Source organism: Crocodylus siamensis, chromosome 9 (assembly GCF_052110815.1).
Source record: "Crocodylus siamensis isolate JL-2025a chromosome 9, ASM5211081v1, whole genome shotgun sequence".
Lineage (NCBI taxonomy): Eukaryota > Metazoa > Chordata > Crocodylia > Crocodylidae > Crocodylus > Crocodylus siamensis.
Window position 1 is genome coordinate 17,374,717 of NC_143403.1, and position 25,825 is coordinate 17,400,541.

The 25,825-nt window shown below is 39.7% G+C and overlaps 1 protein-coding gene across 3 annotated transcripts; it reads right to left on the minus strand.

Annotated features, from left to right (window-relative positions):
- GPATCH1 (G-patch domain containing 1) lies at positions 1 to 25,825 on the minus strand. 3 transcript variants are annotated; one of them, XM_090063071.1, is made up of 20 exons: positions 25,678 to 25,825; positions 24,140 to 24,274; positions 23,540 to 23,625; positions 23,111 to 23,271; positions 22,627 to 22,724; positions 22,400 to 22,455; positions 21,755 to 21,997; positions 20,714 to 20,861; positions 16,759 to 16,838; positions 15,334 to 15,538; positions 14,094 to 14,381; positions 10,054 to 10,235; positions 9,628 to 9,755; positions 9,155 to 9,291; positions 8,648 to 8,817; positions 5,838 to 6,039; positions 4,680 to 4,787; positions 2,984 to 3,108; positions 1,704 to 1,852; positions 1 to 319 (listed from the first exon to the last, which is right to left on the minus strand). In XM_090063071.1, exons 1-20 carry the CDS (start codon positions 25,754 to 25,756, stop codon positions 289 to 291), a joined length of 2,811 nt encoding a protein of 936 aa, XP_089919197.1. In that variant the 5' UTR covers positions 25,757 to 25,825; the 3' UTR covers positions 1 to 288. The 3 variants fall into 3 exon arrangements, 2 of the variants coding, with proteins under 2 accessions (XP_089919197.1, XP_089919199.1); XR_016444220.1 differs by lacking the exon at positions 1 to 319 and adding an exon at positions 1,945 to 2,045 and having other exon boundaries at positions 1,719 to 1,852; XM_090063073.1 differs by lacking the exons at positions 24,140 to 24,274; positions 25,678 to 25,825 and having other exon boundaries at positions 23,438 to 23,570.

Genomic DNA, 25,825 nt, shown 5'->3' on the forward strand with positions numbered 1-25,825 from the left:
TTGTAATGCACAGTTTATTAAAATATCTTAAGTCCTATTTAATTAAAATGTAGACACTTCATTATTCCTGTTGATAATGCAGTCACAAAAAAAATCTAAGGGTCTTCCCAGCATTCCATAATTTATATGGATTAAAACTGTAAAGCATCACAAAAACAAGTATAAATTTATGCTTTCAAACCAATTCAACATAAATACAATATTTACAGTGCACCAAACTATACACTACATATACATATTTGATCTACCATCATGGAGGAGATCAAGTCATACAGCAGCTTCAGCAAACTACCTCTTCATTATTGGCAGGTCTTTCAGCCTGAAAGAAAGACCATTTTGATTAGTTATAAACAAAAAATCAGGAAATGTATTACAGAGTTTCTCAAACATCAAATTTAAAACACAATTTTTGCATCTTTTAATAAAGATACAAGATTTGTAGGCAAATCTGAGGGCCTATAAAATGTCAGTTGGCCCAAGGAAGCCCAAGTTCTAGTGCAAAAAATCAGACACAGTAGCAAATTTTAGCTGCCTATTTAGAAAATAACATTAAAAATACTTCTTAAAAAGAAATACATTTTCTCATTTAAAATACTAACAAATTAATAAAGCTTTCAAATGTTCCTAATATATTCTGGGAGGGAAGGTGAGCAAAAGAAAGGAAAAGAATTCCAGTTTCTATTTGTATCCCATTGTTCCAAATAAGGACCTATACCACAGTGAGTTCCTTATACCAAGGGAGGGTGAAGGTGGTACTCTGTACAACATGTAGTTTGGTCAGAGGGATTACCTCCACCTCCACTCAGCACATCTCTGGAGTACAGTACCTTCTGCTCAAGACCAATTTCCATTTTGAGTTTTTTTAGAACTGTATTTGATGGCTTAATTTCCATGCTACTGGTACTACTGTATTCAAAGCCTATAGTGTATAAAAATTGAGAGCAGAGATGTCTAAAGTTAGACCAGCCAATTTAATTTTGGTTTTGCTGAACAGGCATGCAAATGATATGAGAAGTTCTCACTGTCTGTGAAGCTCTGTTTCATATTTGAACCAGCAGCTACCAACTTACAAAAATCTTGTATTGAAGCATGATTTTCTCTGAAGTTTTGGTAACTTGCCAGGTCACAAGAACAGAACTAGCAAGCAGAGGGGTATAACACTGACCACCTCTGACAAACTCTGGATGCGCTGAATTGCAGTTATTCAGTTGAGTGGAAAGGATTTCAGCAAAATTGCAGCAGCAGACTCAGATACTGAGAACATATTCTATTGGGCACCAGGGAGAGGTAGGTTTTGAGGCTGTTAATCTTGCTTACATCCTCTGAAAAAACATGCTAGCAATAGGCTCAGCTGTTCAATTTCTACTCCATTTATAGTACAAGGATATAAAAATCATCTTGTCCAAAATGACCTTCTTTAACTCAGAAGAAACTAGTTATCTGTTCAAGAACCCTTTTCCCTAGAGCACTTAACCTGAAAATTAGTTTTCATCAGGCACATCTAGATCCTGAAACCAAACATAGTTTATCTTTATTGACCTGAGTAGCCAAACTTGAGCCATATTCTACACAAACATACAGTGCCTGATCCACACTTAGTAAATTCTACTGCCTTCAGTGAAGTCGCATCTATTTACTTCAGGTAAGGATTCCACCTAGTACTGTTGCTGGATTTGCAAGAGTTTCAGTAAGTTATCTATTACCTCCTTAGAAGTTCGTGGGGTGATAAATCTGTGTTCATTTCTGCACCACTAAGGCTGTCACTGCTTTCAGCAGTGTCAGAGCTACTGTTTTTCTCTGACTTTTTATTTTTGTGTTTTCCTTTGTGTCTGTGCTTCTTATGTTTCTTTTTCTGTTAAAAAAAGAAGAATTGAGACCCTGTTAGTCATATATGTCTTAAGAGAATGGGACAAATTAAAATGGAAATGCAAAAAGAGCAATTACATTTACAATCAAGCTATTCCAGTAACTTCAGAAAGAAGTTCAGAAGAACTTCAGTAACATCTTCAGCTGGGCAAACCTTAAACAATACAAGCACAAGTTCTCTGGAAGGCAAAGATTGAATACAACAAAATAAACAGATTTAGTAGCATAATTCTGCAGATTCAGCAGACTACACATAAAGTGAAAATTTATTTCTTATTAATCTAAATATGAGTACAGAAACAAATTTGAAAGCAAATTAAATAACATCAACATACTTAAAAAGAACAAAGACAAGCACTAGAAAAAAAAAAGCAAGAATGCTATTTAAAATCCTACCACATTGGCTATTTTGTTACCCCAGTTTCAAGGCGGTTCCCTTGGTTGACCTCTCATATGCTAATTTGGGGTGACTAATTTTCATAGATGTACATTTTCCCCTTTGGCCACTATTTGCAGCAAGTTAATCCAATGATGGATACCAGTGCTATTTTTGCTTTGACTTTTAAACTCCATCTTTCAACCAGTACTTCACAGCAAATACATAACAATCAACACAACAGCAAGCAAGAAAAAAGTTCTAAATGTGCATTAATCAGAGTAAAATACTGCAAATGTGGAAAAAGAAAAAAAAAATCAACCATTCTTTATTTTCAAACTGCTTTGATCATGATACTATTAAATGAGGTGTCATGCCCCGTTTCCATAAAACAAACAGCTATTTTGAAAGCAGAATCCCTTCTCTCCCTCCTCCCCCTCCCAGTAAGAAAGGAAAACTTGATTATCCCTTGCCTATCTTCAAATCGTGGATTATTTTAATTATTATATTGTATCTCAAAGTCTTCAGCACATCTCTGTAGAATACAATACACTTAGGCCTATGATGCCTAAACTTCTAAAGGGAAAGAAGCACCCTGATTACAAAATGTTTTCTGTTTGAAGCTAAAGATTTCAAAAAGGCATCTAAGAGTGCTCCAAAATCTCACCTCAGCATAAATTATAGAATATTTTTGTTGCTCAACTGAGAAAACCAGTTCAAAGAACTAAAAATATTGATCACCTTCTCCTTTTTGTGCTTGTGCTCTCTCTTGGTCTTGTGTTTTTCTTTGTTCTTTTTACGTTTTTCTTTTTGATTCACTTCAGAAAAACTTGTTAGCTGTACTGGTTCATGCTGTTGTACTGTACCTAAAGCAAAAAATCAAATGTGAAGAATGAAGTACGTTACCCAGTAAAAGACAAGAACAACCTGGATGTGAACTAAAATTATGTGCCACAAAAATACCTAAAACTTGTGTGCAGAGTTTACAGATTAACTGCCACACTTGTAAGGGAGATTTAAACAGTCTTTCATCTATTTCATATTTAAATAGGTAAGAACAGAGGCATACATCACCATAATCACAAAAATCTAAAGAGGTATAAAAAAGTACAATTTGGACAAGTTGAAAATAATAGCTACACGCTGGGTACTGACAGACATGGGGAAAAAACAAACAAAAACAAAATCCAACAACAACGCCCCCCCCCACCCAGCATTTTACCAGAAGAGGAATTACACCAGTTTGATCCAGATCCCAGGCATTTGTATAACTCACATGCTTCAGTGGGGCTTTTTGGCACTTTCATCTAATAGCCAATTGATAAATAATAGCTAAATTCTAATAGCTGATCATACGGCTAAAATGTAATTGACTGAATCAGCTATTGCATAAATCAGGGGTAGGCAAAATACTGTCCACAAGGCCATTCTATCCAGCCCACGGGGCCCTTAAAAAAAATGTAGAAAATTATATTTCTCTGCCCTTGGTTCCTGTCAAAAATGACAGGAACCAAGGGAAGCCAGGCTGGCTCCAACAACACCAGGGCCCACCCGGCCCTGCCCCCCAGCCGGAAGCCCCAGCCAGGGTTTCTGGGCTCAGAGCACATGCCTGTCCTGCGCTGGAGCCACAGGTAAGTGGGAAGACACACAACACGACCCCAGGCAAGGAAGGAGCGCCAGGGGCGGGGACGGGCCACTGATGCTGGCCCTGGGACATTGGTCCCAAGACATTGTGACGTTGCTCCCAAGATGGTGACCAGGGGTGCAGCACCTGTCAAGGGGCGGGGCTACACATGCAGCCCTCAACAGCCTGCCAAAACTGGGTAAGCAGCCCTCCGCCCAAAATAATTGCCCACCCCTGGCATAAAAGCAGCAAAAAGCCCTGCTGAAGTGCATGAACTATACAGCTTCTGGGCAAGCCAAGTCAACCTATATCGCACTGCCTCTTCTGGGGCGCACTGAGCTGTAAACCAAGCACTGTTTTTTTGGTTTTTTGTTTTTGTTTTTTTTTTCATATCTGTAAGCAGCCACTATGTTGATAGCAATTTACAAGTAAAATTATAGTTGGGTTAAATATGAATTCTGAATAAAAGGTCACAGCCATTATTTTACTACCACCATTATTTTACATTACTTTACTCTCCACTAGTTCACAACAAAAACTATGCATACTCAAGCCTTTTCACAGATATCAGCACACAAGCCCACACTATGAATGTCCAAAAAAAAACCCCAAACAAAACATTTTGCCAGTGTGGACTAAGGCTTAAAAAGAACAGGTTTCAACCCTGTAATATTCACTTGCATCTCTCTGTGCAACACCTAAACGAAGACGTAATCTGTACTTTGAAATACAGCTTTAAAAAATTTAATAAAATATATCTTGTAAATATTTTCAGCATACAGAATTTACACATTCAAGGTCTTCAGTACTCACCAGAAGAGAAAACCGGAGGCAATCTCGGGCCAAATTCCCCTTCATCTAGCTTCTCCTTTAAAGCAGATGGCATAGGAAGGTCTGGCTCAGATGTAACCACTGCATGGTCTAAGAAAATAACAGATCTACCTTAATTCCAAAATTCCAGTGCTAAATTCCATCTATGCCTGGCAAGATCCTGAATGATAACTTTGTACTTGTCTGTTCAGGAAATTTACACTTAAAAAAAAAAATGAATCAGTCTTTTTTGTATGGAACTAAAACTAATTCAAGTTTATGAGGTACAACTTTTTAGTTAGCTATTTGTCATTTCATTTGTACTAATTAGATTGTTGACAGTAATGGCTGAGACCTAGTGCATATTAAGACATTTTTCAAATCAGCAATTAGACAAACAAACGTCAGTTAAAATTGCTGAAATACAACATCCCAACATGTCCAAATAAACACATACGCCAATACTAAACTTCAGGCTACTTCATGGTAAGGTACTCAATATACTGTAATAAATTCTGTCAATGTCAACCTTAAAAACAGGAAAAAACTCACTACAATATTCCACTATCCATTTTTACTCATTAGCAAAGGAGAACACTACTTTCTCCTTCATCTCCATTTGTTTTTGGTGCTACATGTATAAGCTGACCAGTAATAAAAAATACCAAGAGATAGATTTTTAAACAACAGGGCAAAATATATTTTGCCATTATATTAAGTGAATATATTTTTCCAATGAATTCAACTTCTACTTATTTTCAATCCTGTCAAAGTTCCATCACAAAACAGTTATATTTTACCATTTATTTTGCGCCTTACTTCAGTCACTGATGTTGACATTCTTTACAGAGAAATAAGGGAAATGTGGTCATCTATCACTCTGTTTAGGAAACAGAGGTCTTTGATAATGTCTCTCTAAAAACTATGCAGAGCCTATGGTAAAGTAGGTAATGTCTATACAGATAAAGCCTGATTCAGGACAGATTTATCTTGGACTGACTCCATGCACATTGGTGGGATTATGCCTGTCAGTTTAAAATTGAAGAAAATCATACTTCAACCAGACCAAATTTTATTAATGTCTAATAAACTTACTAGCAGTTCATGCATGAATGTTACTTAATGAATTTCATAATTCTGAAGCAAACTATTAAGTACCACCTTGTACAGCAGACGGTGGATCAGCAAGCTTAGTACTTTCTGAGTCTGGCCCTGCAGCAGCTGCCTGATGCTCTTCTTCATCATCACTTTCTTCCTCAGAAGAGGATGATTTTTCATCTGAGGAACTGGCAAAGACAGCTTTAAATAAATCCATGGATGGTCTGCTTTCTTCTTCTTTCTGATCCACACTTTCATTAACTACCTGCATAACAGTATCATAATGAAAGGACTTAAGCACTCAGGAAGGAAAAAAAAAAAGGCAATCTCTATTAAATTAAAGAAATGATTTCAACATTTTTAACAGAAGCTTTATCAGGATATTAGAACTATCAAATTTCACTATGAAACTGAAGTCCATAAACTCAAAAATTCTTGACCCAACATTTTAAAACCCAGAGTTAAATTCCTTTCCAATAAAAAAACAAAACACCACAATGTATGCTTTTTTATACAGTTTGAACAGATCACTTGAAGTAATATGAAATAGTAATGCATTTTATTTTCAAGTCAGACTCTAAATGTAATTGCTTGTAGTGAACTTAAGTGAAAGAGAAAACCCTCTTCAGAATGTGCCTCTTTCCCCATTCAAAGCAGAGTAAAAGCGAATTCCATCCATGGAGCTCAGCTGGGTCTGCCTAGACTTGCAGACGGCTCAAGGGCCAGCTTGCCAGCCTGGGGCTGCTCTGACCTGACTCAATATAATATGGAAGGGATGGGTCATATGTGTACTCCAGTGTGGGGCTAGCCGGCAGGCAGTCCCTATGCTGAAGCACCCTCAGCCAGCCACATGAGCGTCTACATGTGGTGCAGAGTGAAAAACTACGCAGCAGGGTAGTATTTGCATTTACAGGTACTACCCTGCTGCAGAGTTTATTAGTTTACTCCAGCCTAATAGCCTTGCACGTGTAGACACCAAGATGTTTACTGCAGAGCTAATTAGACTACTCCACAGTAACCATCTCACATAGACACGCCACTTGTATACGAATAATAAACCACAATTCAGGTAAATGCAAATTCTACACTTTCTCCTGCACCGAAGTGTGTTGAGTCAATGCAAAGTCTTCATAACAATTCAACATAGAAAAATCTATATGACCTCTCCACCTCTCTTCTAGTTCACTCCAAGTTCATTGCTGTGATGGACCAAAGGGACTTGCATAGATACCCCAAAGAAAGTGGTGCTCACCCATAAAAATTTGGGCTAGGTCTAAAAGTGTAACATAAGTGCATATACCAAGATTTTATTTGATATCTGTTAATCCATTTTAGCCAAAGAAAACAAAATAACTAAACCAAAAACAGTAACTTTTCACTGCTGAAGATATTTCACTAACAGGGTCAACTTTTCAAACAGCTTCCATTGGAATGTCTGATTTCACATCGTTCAAATAAAAGGGACAATCTCTTGCCTCACACTTTTAATTGGGTAGTTTGATACAAACATGGGAAGCTTATGGGGTTATCTACAGAAAGTCTCCACAAACAGTTACTGAATATAGCAGCAATGTATCAAACAATAGCTACAGAGTTCAAATTAATTTCCTAATTCATATTTAGACCACATTCAAGCAAAATTTCACATTGATCAGATTACTCTGTTTGCTTTTTCAATAAAACAAAATGAGTTACTGCAACAACATTTATCTCAACATGAGGTTTGAGTTTTTCCCATATAGGACCAAGATTACCAAAACCTCACAACTTGTACCACTTCTACTCTTATTCCCAGTTATCAAGATTACCCTCCAACTCATTATTCAATTAAGAGTCTTTGTGGCAACTAGGCAGACAAAGTTCTTTGGGTAAATCTGATATCGTTTATTAGACCAACTGGGATAGCCAGAAAAATTCTTCTTTGCAAGCTTTCAGGTACAAACACCCTTCTTTAGACACAGGAAGCATCTGCAGTTATGTGCTCTCCTGGATGGGATGGAAGCAACTATATACCTTTCATGAAATGTGTGTTATGTTTTTAGTCATCTAGAAATTAGTCTCATCTTTACAAACTGGCAGTCCACGGACCACAGCTCAGAATCATGGATACTGAAATGATCAGTTATCTACAGCAAAGAGAAAGTAAAAAATGCAAAAAGTTTCAACACTGTACTTTCAAGTCAATTTCCCAGAAACTCTAATAATCTCAAATTTGCTTCTCCCATAAGGGAATGGAAACTCAGAGTTTCTTTTTCATTGTTCTAGGGGGAACTAGGAAACTACACTTTCCCCAATTTCCAGCTGGTCAGGGAGAAAGTGCAGTTCACCTTCTATTTATCCATGACCAGAAAATTGATTCCTAGAATTCCAAGATACACAGGATGTCATCCAGAATTGCTCAGTTCCTTGACTTGTTTTCTGGCTTTCCCTTCTTGATAACATGATGCTACATGAAAAATGTGGAGCAGAACTCTTCATGCCACTATCTCTGGCCCATCAGCGCTTAAGCTCACAAAACACGAACCTGAGTAAGTCTGTGACAGCCCCAGGAACTGGTGTGTATTTGTGTATATATATAATGATGTTATGAAATGAGATCTATGTATTTGTAGAGCCTGAAACATGTGGAGTCCCAGTGGAGGTATTATGTAGGTAAAATACAAAGGAATGTACTATATGCACTTCCATGCAGTTGCACCCAAATACAGACCTATCATCCTTTTTCTCTGTGTTGCTTGTGTGGCACTACTATTTTAATATCATTGGCTCTCAAAATGAAGGGTACTTCAGAGCATAAAGCATAGCTATAGGAAAAGGTGTCAACAACAATATATACATAACTGAAAATGTCAAACTTTGTGAAAATTTGCTACCTCATTAGAAAGAGCTTCATTTGTTCTGCTTTTGCTTTTCTCTGTTGCTGGTTCTTGTGGTTGCTGCTGAACATCAACTTTTGATCTAGCAAGACTAATAAACTCACTGATGGAATCTTTTTTCTTTTTCTCTTCATCAGATACATCCCATCTTGATGGTTTCTTTGGCTCTAAAATATAATAGAAGTTTACTAGCATCCAGGTTAGTTCCATATTAAAAATGCTGCTTCATTTTGTGTGCTCTTTAATCATTGCATAGTACTCGCTCTCTCATTACCACTTATATTTTTAAAAAAAACAAAACAAAAAGATCTATATTAACTTTTATATCCAGATGATTTAAATTAATACTATCCCAGTGACTTGAGTTGATCTGCCCCTATAGTTACATCTAAATTAGGAAGCTTTTGAAAAGTTTTTTTTCCCCTTGGAAATTAATTTTGGTATAGATAGTCCACAAAGAAAATATCAGTATTTAGAGTTATAGGAATAAAATACCTCACTTACTGTTAGGATTGGTAGTCTGTTGCATTTTTTCATTTGTTGTTCGAGTTAGAGTTGTTGTAGTGGTCTCCGGCAGAGTTAAGAAATTGAATATAGAATACTTGTCACGCTTCACTTTGGGTAACCCAACAATAGATGAACTGGAGGAAAATTAAATGGTTTGTCAGTCATTTTTTTAATGAGTGGATCAATGGACAACTCTAGAATGTCCAATTATCCACAGAACAAATATAGTACATACAGTACTGTCTGTTGGGATTATTTAAAACAATTTAAGATAATTTTCCCTAATAGGCCTGTCCCCAGAGGAGTCCCCCTAGTTTAGGTTCAAAAGAATGCTTTGCAGCATCTAATCTGACAAAAAAGAAAGGAATATAGTCTCCAGAAATGTCAATCCAACATTTCCCTCAAAAATTATGAAGTAATTAAAAAAATAGTATTTTAAAAGCATTAAGATTTTTGATTTATCATCTTACTCAGCATAGGGATCAGGAACATTAAATCTTTTACACAGCAGCTTCTGAGGATGCCACTCAAACTTATCTCTTGTGAGCTTGCCAAACATCTTCATTTTCACAGCAGATTCTTTGTCATCAATATCATTCTGTAAAAATTAGAAATTTTTATTTTCTAGAGGAACATGAGCTTCTTGAAGTGCTTGCTATTGCTGTTGGTATGCCGTAATGCTAGCAAGATAAAAGTACACCCAAAGAACAAATGCCTAACTACTGTTATCAGAACATTACTTTATATACAATATTTTGTTTCTAAATACCAAAAGAAACGCAGGGCAACAGAAGAGTATTTACATTTTTATCCTAAAAAAGCTGCTTTAAAGAAACGGTATGTTCTCGGCAGTGTTAAATGTCTCAGGATTACTGCAAGTCATAAACGGCACATACCTCTTGGTCTCGAGGAACTTCTACTTTTTCAGCATCATCTTCATACTTGGCTCGGGTAAACCTAGATGACAGTGTTGAGCTGGAGGATTTGTAGAACATTGCTGCACGAAAGAATTCCTCCTGCTCCCTTCCTTGCTCCCATTCTGTCATACTTGGGTCTAAACAACTCACCAGAGTATCTACTATAAGTTAAGAAAGAGAAATGCTTAGCAGCCCTTTAGAATTACTTTAAAATACAATACATTTTCATAGTTTCATAGTTTGTAGGGTCGGAAGAGACCTGAGCAGATCATCGAGTCCGACCCTGTCATGGCAGGAAAGAGTACTGGGGTCAAACGACCCCAGCAAGGTGTCTATCTAGCCTCCTCTTAAAGACCCCCAGGGTAGGAGCCTGCACCACTTCTCTTGGAAGTTGGTTCCAGATCCATGAAGTAGTGCCTCCTGATATCTAGTCTGAATCTACCCTCTGCCGGCTTGTGACAATTATTCCTAGTCACTCCTGGTAGTGCTTGGGGGCCCCCAATGCCTGCTGGTCCCCTCTGACTAGTTTGTAACAGGCCACTAGATCCCCCCTCAACCTTCTCTTTTGGAGGCTGAACAGGTTCAGGTCCCGTCGCCTCTCCTCGTAAGGCCTGCCCTGCTGCCCCTGATCATGCAAGTGGCCCTCCTCTGGACCCTCTCCATGCTGTCCACATCCCTGTTGAAGTGCGGCGCCCAGAACTGGACACAGTACTCTAGCTGTAGCCTGACCAGTGCCGCATAGAGGGGGAGGATCACCTCCTTGGATCTCCTTGAGATGCATCTGTGGATGCATGACAAGGTGTGGTTGGCCTTCCTGACCACATCCCCACACTGCCAGCCCATGTTCATCTTGGCATCAATGATAACTCCAAGATCCTTTTCTGCCTCTGCACTGACAAGAAGGGAGCTCCCCAGCCTGTAGGTATGCTGCTGGTTCTTCCTCCCCAGGTGCAGCACCTTGCACTTGTCAGTGTTGAAACCCACCCTGTTCTCATCCGCCCACCCCTGTAACCTGTCTAGGTCTGATTGTAGCCTATTCCTCCCTTCTAGCATGCCCGCATCCCCCCACATCTTAGTGTCATCAGCAGATTTGAACAGGGTGCTTTTTACCCCCTCGTCCAAGTCACTGATGAAGATGTGGAACAGTGCAGGCCCGAGGACTGAGCCCTGGGGGACCCCACTGCCCACATCCCTCCAGGTCAAAAATGACCCATCCACCACCACTGTCTGGGTGCGGCCCTCCACCCAGTTGGTGACCCATTTGACTGTGTGGGCGTTGACACCACAGTCCCCCAGTTTCTTAATGAGAATGGGGTGAGAGACAGTGTTGAAGGCCTTCCGAAAGTCCAGGAAGACTATGTCCACTGCATCTAAGGATTTGGTGACCTGGTCGTAGAAGGCCACCAGGTTGGTCTGACAGGACCTGCCTCTAATGAACTCATGTTGGTTGCCCCTAAGCATAATCTCCCCTGGTGGCCCCTCGTGGACATGCGCCAGAATAATTCTCTCAAAAAGCTTGCCCAGGATTGAGGTAAGACTAACCAACCTATAGTTCCGGGTCCTCCTTCCTCCCCTTTTTGAAGATGGGAACCACACTGGCCCTCTTCCAGTCCTCTGGCACCACACCAGAGCACCATGAGTGCTCATAAAGCTGTGCCAGGGGTCCCTCAAGGACCTCTGCTAATTCCCTTATTACTTTGGGGAGGAGATCATCCGGACCAGCTGATTTGAATAAATCCAGTCCCTCCAGAAGTTCCCCAACCAGTTCCTCGCTAACCCTTGGCCTAAGTGCACCTCCCCTGAGGTCTAAGGGGGGCCCAGAAGGGGGGTGGCTGTTCCAGCCCCTGCTCAGGAAAATGGAGGCAAAGAAAACGTTAAATATGTTAGCTTTGCGTCTGGTGTGACGACCAAATTTCCTAGCGTGGGTTTTATGTGGGTTTAATTAATTCATTCTGTGATTCTTTCAAACAGTTCCAAAAGTTAGATTAATATCTAATCTAAGCCCATCTCTGTAAGTGTTCAATGAATGTGTACTTGAGTATTAAAAATGCTATAAACTTTGGAAATGCAAGTAGTCCCTGGTTAATTCTATTCCACAGAGGTGAGGAATGATTGTCCAAAATTATAATATTCGCACTCTATTTACCTAATTAATCTCTGTACTATTGACGTCTTTGTGCTGCCCTTTAAACCACATGGCAACAAATTCCAAAAAAAATCTAACAGATTTGTAGATTGTTTTCAGGGTTGAAGGTTTAGATTTCCATTTGGGTTCTCATATTGACATTTTGGTCTCTAAAATATGTACAGTAATAAATACAGAAAAACTCTTAAGGTAAACCGTTTCTTTCCCTGGTTCTACACTATTTACAAGGAACATATTTTGGCTCCCATTTGCTTCTAAAGGAAAGACAAGCCAGTCAAAAAGCCAGCTGATTTTCCAATATGAGGTTCTTGACCTTTGAAGTTAGTTTAAGATTTCCTATATTTTCATCTTATTCTACCAATAATGTATTTAAGAGGAGAGTTCTATTTTACAAAGTAATATCCGAGTAGATAAACTGAAGATTAAAAGATCCATTTATCCCAACAAGATAATTAGACTAGAAAATTGTCTGGAACATTGGGTCTTAACTGAGGTATTGCAGCACCCCATGGTACTGCAATGCAGGTGCTGTAGCAATGGCATCCAGGTAAAACTGCTCTACACACAGGGCTCCACACAATACAAGAGAAATGCAATAACCCTAAAGCAGGCATGAGAACTGGCTTGGACTACAGCTCTTCCCAGTCCAGCCCCACCAACCACAATCCTTCCAGAAACAGAGGCAGATGGGACAGTTCCACCTATCCCAGACACCTCTTTCCAGAAGACACTATGTGGGGTTGGACAAGAAAGGTCTGCAGCTGAGCTTCCTATCCTGCCCACTTTAGGGTTATTATCAGAGAAGCATAATGCAGGAGGAGTATATGCACATGCTGCAGCCCTTCCCAGTCTGGCTGTACACAACACACACAGGGCAACTTTACCTGGAGGCAACATCACCAAATTAAGAAGAACTGAGATAAGTTGAGCACAACAGTGGTTCTCAACCAAAGGTACCACCACATTCAGAAAAGCTGGGGAGGGTGACCCAACTCTGAAAAGGTTGAGAACCACTGAACTAGAAAAACAGCGCAGCACACTATCGGCATCTGCCATTTGTTTGGTTTTGTTCTGCTTTGTTGCAATATGCCTCTTACTCTCCAGGACCCCACCAAAGGAAGCCAATTTGATTAAAGTACCAGCTCAATGAATGAATACAGATAACCATACAGGGTTGAAATCAGGACTGTAAAAGGGAAGCAAGAGAACCCAAATATGTTGGCTGTTTAACCGAGTTTCCTGGAAAACTTCACGGATGTTGAGGTCCAGAGACATGGAGATTCATTGCTAAAGCCAAATACACTGCTCCATTTTCCTGATACACTTGCACAGTAGGAGGGAAGATGTCATAATTGCCTGAACATCACAGAAGAAATTCTTGAAAATAATCAAGACATTTTTGTAACTGAGAATTCTCTATGGTTGTAAGGAACAAAACATATTTCAACAAAAAGGCTAACGCAACATTCCTGTGGAATTTGATCCCTTTGTGCTCAGAACAAGAAGGTCTGATTACAAAAGAAAGATTAGTATTAAAAAACGGTTAGGGCACAAAGCTAGAAAGAGAACAAGGGGGATGTGATTTAAAAGACTGTAAGAGCATTGTATGACCTATAAGGTTATGAACTACATTAGGATGCAATAAGAGAAACTCTGATGCATATCAGCCAGGCTCTTCAAGCACCTAAATTTGTGGCTGTCCCATGGATGGAATTTCACATACACCAATTTGCAAACTAGACAAAAGGAAAGTGCCATGGCATTCAGTAAGCAGAATTTATGTTTGTTAGGGCCCTAACACAGTTGAAAATTTTAGAAATAGTTATTTCCCACAAAAAAATGTGCAGAAAGGTCATGACCCTTTGTTAGTTACCTTTTTGTCCTTTTTTAAGGCTCTCTACATAGTTTTCATAACGTTTTTGTTTTTCTGGATTTTTTGCAAATGGTTTGAAGTCACTAGAGCCAGCAGTTGCTAACTGCTCCCCCAATGCCATTTGCCATTTCTGATGAGCACTTTCTCGGCAGGCTGACTGAAATCTACTATGTACGGATTGCTGAGGCAATGGTTTTGTTTTCAGTTGTTGTTCAGATGCTTGTTTTGCTTCTTTGATTCTCTCTCTGTCTTTCTCTGACAAATACTCTAAAACAGAAGGAGCTGGACCTGAACAAAGAAAGAGCAATGGAAAATAAATGGAAAGGAGAAGTATCTGAAACTCTACCACATGAATGAAAATATACTACACATTGGTATTATTCCCTGTCTAAACAAAACCATTCATACGTAGAGGATGCTTGAATAGACATTCACAGAAAACACAAATAGTCAGTGAAAAATCAACTGTCGAATAGTTAATATTATATGCTAACATTATGCAGAAAATCTCAAAAGGATGTTTTAAATGACCTTTTAAATACAGGAAGTGGCTTACTTCAAAAGTAACCTTTACTGCTAAGTTTTACTTTATATATTATATATATTCACATTAAATTGTAAAAAAAGAAATATTCTAATATTATAAAAGTCTAAGCCTGTCAGTCTGTCTGTAATGCTTTATTTGCACTCTGATTGGCTGACAGAAACAGCCAGAGTGCTCCAAGCATGGGGGAGTGCTGCCATTATTCTGAAGCCGCACCAAGGACTGGACAGAGGGTGGGGCAGTTGAGGCCAGCAGCTCTGGCCTTGGCTTCCCCAGCCCACTCCCTGCAAGTGGTGCCAAGGATCGGACAGAGGGTGGGGGAGCCAAGGCCAGCGCTCCCACCCCACGCCCTGTAAGAGGCAGAACAGCAACAGCATGGGCGTTAGGTGGTGGCACTCCATCCCAACCCCTCTACCCCCTGTCGTTCTTGATGGGCAATTGGCGCATGCGCGCGCATGTGTGTGTTACACACACACACGTTGCATCTTGAGCACATGCACAATAAATGATATTTGGGAATTAAATTTGCCGCATTGCGAAAGGCATTTTTGTTAATACAATCTGTCTTCAATTTCATTTTTAATTACAATACATGTTCAAGACCATACAAAGTATATTCAAACTTGCAGTCTAGTCAGAGGTAAGAAAATCTAAAATTACTATGATGAAACAGGAATTGTATCATCACATATGTACCTTTTAGAGCGGTCTCTCCTAACAAGTCCCTCCTCTGAGATGCGTTCAGCATATGCCTGCTTTGCTGTGCCGTATCACTCTCAAGCTTTCCAGTAGATTCCACTAATGCCTTCAGTAAAGGGGAGTTTTCGCTGCTAGCTGTTATCACAGGTCGAAAGTAATGGACTGGCCTGTAACCCCTTGGCAGGTCAGGTGGTGGATAAGTCTTCCAGAACAAATAGAAAACATACTGACCACTGTCAGTTTATCTTATATAATTTAACAATAGAAAGGAAAGATGTAGAGTATCAGTTTTATACATGTACAGTATTAACTGTACAGTATCAGTTAATCTGAGTCAATAAATCAATTGTATTGCAATAGACAAACACATTTAAATTTGGAAAAAATAGTTACTGAATTGTCAACGTATAAAAATTACACCAAATCAAAAATGAACAGGAGTTAAGAGAGGTAGTCAGCCGTGTTAGTCTGAAATCAGGTAGAAGTCATGGCAGGGTAACACCTTAAAGATTAACAGGAGTTGTAAGAAGTTAGCAAGCATGTGCTGCTTTCAACTTTAATTCAAGAAAAATATTTTGGATATTGCATAATAGCTATTTCACCTTCTTTAATCATGTGCATTTTGATATATTTAAAATGCAACAGGTATCTTCTGGCTTCTCAAACACCTTCAGTTGCTCCACTGAAACCCTATTTTTCTTTCTCCCATAGTAATAGCCTTGAATAAGAAGATACCTCCAGTTCTTCCAACTGCAAAAACTATATTCAGTAGATTTTTCTTTGTCCTCTCTTCTTTTCTTTATGCCTGAACTAGCCCATTCTACACTTATATCAATATAGCGTGCATTTAAAAATGAAGTCCCAAAAGAAGGGTTTAAGCACTAAATTAATTTGTACTGGCAGAATAAGTTGATTGTGGGGGGAGGAGGAGACGGGGGGGGGAAAAGGTGTCTTGACTACTGAGAAAACATGACATTATGTTTGAAAGACAGAAATAGAATATGTAAATTGTTCCTTTAGGTTAAATCAACCCAACTGTAAAAACAGCTGTCAGGCTCAGAGAGCAAGCTGAAAAATGTTTACCAAGTCCAGTGGCTGGACAAATTTCAGGTTCACATTAACAGCCTGAAAAAACTTTAGTTCTGGTTGTTCTGGGGGGTTTTGCTGCTTGCCTATTTCTATTACAATATATTGGAAGGTATTAGAATACAGTAATAACGAGGGGACTTGCTGTTAAACTGTGTATCCCTCTTTGGTACTACAATGGAATCCTTCGCATTTTTGTTGCATATGACATATAATTACAATTGACATGGACAAGACTATTAATCATATTTGAACACACAATAGAGAAGAGATTAGATTAGCTAATCTATCTAAAAAAACAAAAACCCCCAAAAACACAAAACCTGGTCTACTTACCTTGCTTGGAGCTGCTGACTTAGATGCTATAGAAAATCCATCCAGAATTTTGCCAATATATTTTACTTCAGCTTCTAATCCTATTAAATGAGGATAATGTTACTCAGCATTTTCAAAGCCAACAACATAGAATTTTAATGAAAATTTCAAAAGATTCTAGGATTAAAGGATGCTGTTTCAGAAAACAGTGTCCTGGTTTTTTTGTTTAAATTTCGCATTTCTAAACCGCTCTCGGGTTCTGTTCATGTCTAGGTGGGGTTTTTGGGCAACTCCAAGAGCAGCAAACACCAAACACTATGAGTACCTGTAGACATGCTGGGAAACTGCTCCAACATGCTGTAATTACAATGCATCAGAACAAATGTGATTAATCGATTAACAGTCTGCTGGCATGCTGTAATTACCACACTCCAGCAGCCTCCCGCATCTTGTGCATCAGCATTCCCACACTTCAAAATGGTGGCAGGGGCACTTCAACTAAAACTTGTCGAATAAGCTTTAGCTCAAGCAACCTCGCTGCCATTTTGAAGCATGGGGACGCTAATACACGAGACACTACAGCATCTTAATTAAAACGGCTCTTGGAGCCGCTCTAGTTAAAGTGTCCCTCTACCCCGCCCCACCTCTAGAGCATATGTAAATATGTGCTAAAGGACTACCTTCCCCTACAGATATTAGCCCTCCTGTATAAGAGCTAGAGCTTTACTCCCATGAAACAGACATTTCAGAAGAGGCACTAGATCATCTTTCAACTCTAAGTGTACTGGCACAGCCAGACAAAGAACCAACACCTTACAGCCCAACAACTTAGCAAGGCCATAGACTCTCTAGCAAGTGAAAAAGCACCAGGGGAGGATGGCATCTCAGCTGAGGTTCTCAAATGCAGGAAGGCTAGCCTGCTACCACACCTTTATCAACATTAAGTATACTTCCGGGAGGAAGGTCAAGTACCCCAGGACATGTGATGCTAACATCATCACTCTCTACAAGGAAAAGGGAGACAAGGCTGACTGCAACAACTATAGAGGCATCTTTTTTCTCAGCATCACAGGCAAGGTTTTTTTTGCCAGAGTCATCCTGAAATGCTTGCAACAACTTGCTGACCACATCTACCCGGAATCACAGTGTGGATTCAGAGCAGTGAGATAAGTGGATATAAGCTCCTTATGCCAACCACAAGGAAAATAAAGAGAACAAAATAAGCCACTGTATGTAGTACGTGTTGACCTGATGAAAGCCTTTGACCCTGTCAGCAGAGCAGGTTTGTTCAAGGTCCTGGTAAAGACTAGATGTCCCCCAAGATTACTCTGCATGATGCACTCCTTCCATGAAAACATGCAGGCCACAGTTCAGTTTGATGGCTCAACCTCTGACAGGTTTGAGATGAAGAGTGGAGTGAAGCAGAGTTGTGTTCTGGCAACCAAGCTCTTTGGGATCTTCTCTATGCAGCTGCACTACACTTTTGATGGCTTGAAGGAAGGCATATGCCTTTACACAAGATCAGATGGCAAACTCTACAATCTATCATATCTAAAGGCCAAGACAAAAGTCACCATCTACTATGTTGGATCCACAGTGACTGACAACCTATTACCAGATAAAGAGCTAAATATGTACATTGGAAAAGCAGCTACTATTTTCAGCAAACTCTCCAAACAAGTCTAGAACAGGGGTAAGCAACCCCTGGCATGGGTGCCAGAGTGTGGCATGCAAAGGCATCTTGCGTAGCACACATGCCTCAGGGTAGATGGTGGGAAAGGGGTCAGAGCAGTGCTGCTACAATAAGAATTGGGCCCCTGGCACACCAACATCTTACAAGTCAAGTTTGTGGGTGTTCTTGGCACTCTGCCCAAAAACACTGCTGATCCCTGGTCTAGAACAAAACTCACAATCAAAACTAAGCTGCTTGTGTACAAAGTGTGCATCCTCAGTGTCCTTATGTATAACGATGTGGTCAACATATGTATATCAAGAAAAGAAGCTGAACAGCTTCTACCTGTGCTGTTTACAGTGCATCCCTAACATAAAGTGGCAAGAAAGAATTACCAACACAGAGGTCATCGCCAAAGCCAACCACTGCTGCACTACTCAAACAGCAGTGCCTATGCTGGCTTGGCCATCTTCACAGGATGGAAGATTGGCATATCCTAAATGACATCCTGTATGGGCAAATAGCAGATGGAGAGAGAAGAGTAGGGCACCCAAAACTGTACTTCAAAAGATGTCTGCAGACAGCATATAAAGGCTTTGGAATCAACCCAAACCTTTGGGAGGTCTTAGCAGGAGACAGAACAAAGTGGCACACCCTTCTCTATCATGGCGTCCAACATCATAACAAGAAATGGTCACTCAAATTGCAACAGAAACATGACCGAAGGAAACAGCCTATCAGTACAGTAGCCCTTAATAACAAGTAGCCCCTAATAACCTGTGACCACTGTGGCAGGATCTGCAAATTTAACATCAGTCTTTATAGCCACAAGAGAAAATGTGCCACCAGTGAAAAGAATAATTTCAACATCCACCATCACTTGCTGATGAATGGATGCCATCATAAGAGTCCCATTCATTATTAGTCTCTTATAGCACCCACTTTTGGTGGCAATTTTTAGCTGTACATTCACGCAGTTTCACATTTTAGTTTTTATAAGCAGTTAAAAGTTGACACTTTTAATTAAAAACAATCAAAAACATGGTCTAACTTTGCTAAATGTAAACTGTTCTGGATAAAATTCTCTATGCCAAATGCCCAAACCAGGATAAATGTGTTTGAAAGAATGTGGCTAAGACCTGTTTCCAAAAATGAGAACACAGAAAATCTAAGTCTAGCCCCCCCCTTTTTTTTTTAACTCTCATAATTGTTTGGTTGAGAAGTTCTGTCACCTCAGAGCAGGGGCTTGAATTTTGGCATGCTGGTGACTAGGGCCAAATTCAAAGCTTCTAAAAGATCTCTGTTCTCACCACATACTGGGAACACCTACACAAGATGTTTACTGTGGAGCTGCCTAATTAGCTTTGCAGTAAAATCTCAATGTCCACATATGCAGCCCTATTAAGCCACAGGAAACTAATTAACTCTGCCACAGGTTAGTACTTGCATTTACAAGTACTATCCTACAGCGGAGTTCTTTAATGCACAGTGTTAAGTACGTGATTAAATTATTAAAGATTTTATCATAATGTATACATGCAAGACAACTGAAATAAGACTGCAGAGGCCATCTAAATTCTGGTGTTTCCTAACACGACTTTGCAACCTTTGTGTTCTTTTAACAAAATTTTGGTACATAATACCTATTATCGACATATGTCATACAACTTTGAAATGAGCAATGTTTTTCTGCATTTCCATTGTGAAGGTGTTTTTCACTTAGTACTTCTCCTGCTGTAGCATATTTTTCTGAAAACATTTTCTAACTGAACTAACAGAGGTTTTCTAACTGAACTAACGCAGGTTTTCATTTACACTAAAAGCTCTGTTAACTGGCATCCCCTGGGAACAGGGGATGCCAGATAACAAAATATGCTGGTTAACTGAGTGGCCCAAACAGGTGTCTTTGCATGTTCAGGCTGCCACTTTTCCTGCCGCATCCAGGGTGTCACTGCCCCTCCTGCAGCATCGCTGACACTCCCGTGGGCCCCCAAGCAGCCTGCTTTGTCCCAGACCGTGGGGGCTCGGAAAAACTGGAAGTGCCACAGCGGGCACTTTCACTTTCAGTTTACCTTACAAGCCAGCATGCCAGTTAACAGAGTATGCCAGCTTGTAAGGTGCCGGTTAACGGAGCTTTTACTGTAATATACATTTTTGAACTTCTAGCAAAGGAAGAGGTTAAAGTGATCAGATTGCAGAGCTAGAAAATAACAATCCTTATCAGACTTGGGAAATAGACAAGAGTATTATCATACTCATTCCTACAGCAGAGTTAAACTTAATTTGGATTCTCTTTATTCTTACTTTTCTTGTTTTTATATTGGTTTGGTGCAGTCCAGCCATACAGTCCATCTCCAGGCTCCTCGTCTTTTAGAACGGTATCATATTTGGACAATTTTTCAGTAGCATAGATATCATCATCATCATCTTCTAAAGCTCCTACACCAAAAGCCTTAATTAAAAACAAGATTTCAGGTTTAAAATCATTAGAATCTGAGAACTTCAAATGAGCTGCTCCGTCTTTAAAAAGTCATGCATTAGCACATATCTAGGCAGGCATACTCTCTGGTTGAAATTAAACTACACACCTGAGACCAGCTCAGTGGCTTACAGTACTGCCAAAATGGAGACCTACAGTCAAAAAGCAAACATGTTCTCCCGCTGCCCAAACAGTGAGGGACTGGTGACACTGACTTAGAGGAACGCTGACCCTGCTTCTTGTAAGCAGCAACATGAGCTTTCTAAAACTAACTGATACAACCTAAGGTCCGAGTAAGTGTAGGATAGTAAGGATAGCATTGTAACAATGGAAATATCTCCATTTACAGCACAAATTTCAATGGTCTTGAGTAGAAGTCTAGCCCAAGGACACACTAGGAAGTACCAGGTTTGGCCCTTGGGGGCTCTCCTGCAAGTTTATGAATACCTACAATAAAGAAAAGGTAAGGGTGTAAAATTATTTTAATTTCCCTTTCCTACACAAAAAAGCTATTGTAATAATGCAAAAAACCTGATAGTTATCTTCTTCAACCAAAAAAAACCCCAACTTTATCTGAACCTTGGTTTTAACTTGGCTTTTTTACTTGCCTAGTTAAGTCACTTTCCCATCCTGTACTTCAGTTGTCTCATTTTAAATCTACTATAATTATCAGCTTGCCTCTCAGTCATTTCAATGTTTCATTTATGTTTATGCAGTGCTCTGAGTCTGAGAAAGAAGAAAAACAGACTAGCACAAACATGGTTATTAATGGTAATTGCATTTTCAATATACTTAAAATGGGAGAGAAAAATTATTTTAAACGATGCTGCAAAATAGTACATACAACACCACTGCAACACTTTTACCTGCCCTGAGATACCCAGTTTTCTTCCTTTACGATTCCTCACATCACCAAGCAAATTATTTGACTTCTCAAAGTCATCATCAAGAAGATTAATATGTTCTCCTGAAACCCCAAATAAGGCCATGGTGGGGTCCAGACCCTTGTAACCGAGTCCATGGACATTCTCTTTCAAAGTCAACTGAACAGGCATTACATCTCTGGGTGCAAATGTCACATTCTCTGGCTGATAGTCATCCTCTTCACCCTTTTACAAAAGTAAAAGTCCATTACAAAACATAAGTAGTTTAAAACTATACAGCACTACAAAAATTTGTTCCATGATAAAATTTACTTAAGACAAGGACAGATTCAGAAAATTTTCAGAGTTCCCTAAACACCTAATGCCAAATTAGTGAAAGAACTGTACTAGGTTTATATTAAGGAGTCTTAAGCAATTTAGAAATATTCTGTCCATGAAGTAGGCTGTAGCCTTTGAAAGCATATGCCTTTCTGATGAGTTAGTCTTTAAGGTGGCAACCTTCCCTGCTGCATGCCTGACTTCAGGCTAACTACCCTTCTCATTTTACTAAAAATATTATTTACAAGTGTACAAGTAATTTTTTTAAAATATAAAAACCAGCAGCAAGAACTTTTGCCTACACAATACCTCAGATCCAGACGCTTCAGGTGGTAATGCACAGCCATATATTTTTACTGTAGGATCTGTAAAAACATAACAGCACCATATTACACTATAATTCTTTATTAATTATGCCTCAATTAAACAAACACTAGAGCAAATGAAAAGTTTTTACAAATATAATCTTAATACCCAGAGGAGAGTACAATTTTCTGTTTCCTGTATTTCAAATTGGTAAAATTAACTGAACGTACCAAGTTGTTGCTTGTTTGGCTTTCTCTTGACTCGAGGTCCAACTCCTTGTCCTTCTTTCCATCCCATTTTTCGCAACAATTCAACACCAATTGTTATTCTACAAGAAAATGTAAGAGCAAAAAATTATACTGATGAATTTTTTAAATATTCACCGTGGAAAAAAGATACACTTGTAACAGTATACTTATAACTGTTATATAACTGTTAACTTATAACAGTATAACAGGTATAACAGTATTATAGCAGTATAACAGGTTTTCATAGCAGTTTTCTGTAAACACAATTCTCCAAGTATTATCTTTTGCCCATGTAGCTTGCATACAGAACTACAAATGATATGCAGTACAAATTTACATGTCAAAAACAAGCCAGGTGGATCCCCTTTTGAATATTATATTACACACATAATATAAGTCACACTAAGTGCAGCAGTCAGATATGTTTCCTTGTCAATACAGCATTGCATTTTTTTAATCTACTCACCTTGCAGGTGCTATTAAATCATCCAGCACACTTGCTCCTGGAATGGGTTCAGCTACCCCTGCAATCTGTCTAGCTTTCTCTTTTATTCTGTCTTTGGTTTGGGAAGCAAAGTCATCTGTTGTCGTAATTTCTTTAGGTGCTATCCCAAATTCACTAAGATCCTGAAGAAGGAAAAAAACCCAAAAAACACATCATGGAAAATTTCTAATAGGAAATAGTTTTTTCTTTGTGAAAGTCACCTTCGTTAATTCATACTGAGAAGAAAAAGAAAGGCCTGTGTGTTTTAAAAGATGTTTAAAAGGAGATAGGCGTTCAACTCCTACTGACTTTTAATGAGAGCTGAGCATTTAATTTCTTTAAACACTTTTGGAAATCCCAGATTCATCCAGTCCCAGTTCAACGGAATGTATGTTATTTTTTTAAACGTACTTCTTCATCCATAAAATCTTCTGGTCCAAAGACTGTTTTGTCTGCTCTCTTCTGACGTGAGGATAAAAAAGTTGAAGGTGCCCATCCTTTAAAGAAAACAAATAATTAAACACACATATGATAATAAACTTTGAAAGCAACAGGGAAAGATTACATGTAAGGATACATCAGCAGAATATTTCTGCACTTACAGGCAAAGCATTCAGAGGGTAACAGGTTCAAGGTTACTTTACCAGAGTGGTATTACCATTTGCAGGTAACAACAGTAAAGAAAAGTTAGATAACACCAGGTTACATTTATTTTCAGAAAAAAAAATAGTGTTTATATGTTCTGAAAATAAAGCAAGGCTGAAAATCTTCCATAGAAGGAACTAGTTTCAGACACAGTGGACACGTCTACATGTTCATTAATTCGCCATAGTTACTGCACCTTAAGTTCAGCACTTGTTACAATGCAGTAGCTCCAGCACACACATTTTTTAGTGACGCTGCTGCACAGTAGCATACTGGCACTGTTTCTGCCATGACATGCTATTGTGCAGTATTATTGGGATACTGAGCATTTAATGTCTTGTATAGACGTGCCCAGTAATACCTTACCTTCTTTTGAACCAACAGTGTTGAAGTAGCCAGCAGAGAAGCCACCAGTAAAAGCTCCATGAAAACGTTTGTATCGTCCCTTTTCATCTCTAACAGTCTGCTCTTGAAGCGGAACTGGCTTCTTAATATGTTCGCCTTCAATTAGAAAAAGAAATAACAATGGGAAAGTTAATTAACCTAAATAAAATATAAAACTCCCATTCCTCTCAACAACTGTTTTCTCTCTGTGACCAAGAACTGATTTAAATAGGAGACACCTCTGGCATGACAGGGACTGCAGTTTGCATAGTAGTGATGTGCACTGCCAAAACTATTGAAAATGGGAAATTATTACAGGAAGAGAAGAAAAAAGAAAAAGAGTAAGGGCATAGAAAAGCAGTACAGATTACCTATTCTAGTCTCAATTTTGTCAATGATTTTTTCTGTGGCCTTAAAAAAGTTAAATCCTATCTGCCTCATGAATGTCCTGGCCTAAAACTTGACAGGATAATACCTCTTCACCTGTTTTGGAGGAGGTGCTCTGAGGACCACATACAATGTTCTAAAGATAAAAAAGCGTTAGGTTGACTAAACTGTATCAACCTGAAGTTATAGGAAACTTTGGAAAACAGGATGTATGGAAGACAGCAAGATAGATTTACACCTTATAGACAAACCAAAGTGTGTCCCTGTGTATATACATGTACATATACACATATGTATACAAGCAAACACAAGCGCATGTGTATATATGCATACACATATACACACACACATATAAACATCACAAGGTTTCATGGGCTGAAGCTCACTTTATCATATGCTGCGATGATGTAATACGATCAAGCATCTGATGGAGTAAGCTTTGGCCCACAAAAGCTTGTGCTATATCTATGTAGATGTGTGTATATTTGTGAAAGTTTGTGCTGTATTTCTATCGATAACAGAGATATAGATACGGCAAAAGCTTCTGTGTATGCACACTCTCTCTCTGGTTAGTCTCTAAGGTGCAAATCTACCCTGCTTTCTATTTGAACTACACTGCTTTGCTCAAGGACGAGTGACCCAGGGCTGAATGTAACCAGGACACTGGGGGCTAATAAATGATCACGGCACTGCCAATAGCCATGGGGTGCTGCAGCGACAAGGAATCGAGGTCAGCTCTGCATCTGCAATCAGAGCAGGTCCTAGGAGACGGGTCATGTCTCTACACAGAGGCAGGTGTCTGCTCAGATTAAGCCAGGTGTATCAGTGAGGACACCACATTTTAAGCAGGAAAACCCCAGTGGTTTCTCCACGGAGGCCATGACAACTCAGGTAAGAGTGAGGGAGGGCAACAGGGTAAGGACGGGTAGTGACAAGGCCGCAGGCCCCGGCCCCTGGCTGAGGGGCCTCCCCCGCCGGGAGTGTTGGCGAGGCAGCAGAGCGCGTTTTGAGGAGACGTGTCCCCCACTCCGCTCCGTCCCACCTGGGCCTCCCTCTTCCCCCCCACCCCTTACGGATCAACAGCGAAGCCAGCGGGCGCGGCTCGAGCCAGCGGCTGCCCCCGGCGGCCTTACCCTCGGCCAGGGGCCGCAGCGCGGTGCCGTAGGTCACCAGATCCTCCTCCTCGCTGTCGCTGCCCGCAAGCGCCGCCATCTTCCTGCTACGGCGACCCACACGGGACACGCCCCTCACGTGGGAACGGGGCGGGGCAGGGGGCGTGGT

Bases quoted from the DNA above. Each gene is read 5' to 3' on its own strand.
- GPATCH1 (XM_090063071.1), bottom strand. From the start codon at position 25,756: ATGGCGGCGCTTGCGGGCAGCGACAGCGAGGAGGAGGATCTGGTGACC. The intron at 10,236-14,093 runs GTAACTAACAAA...CTTAACTTATAG, and splicing joins CCTTAAAAAAGGACAAAAAG to TAGATACTCTGGTGAGTTGT. The intron at 320-1,703 runs GTAATAGATAAC...TCTTTCTTTCAG, and splicing joins CCCCACGAACTTCTAAGGAG to GCTGAAAGACCTGCCAATAA.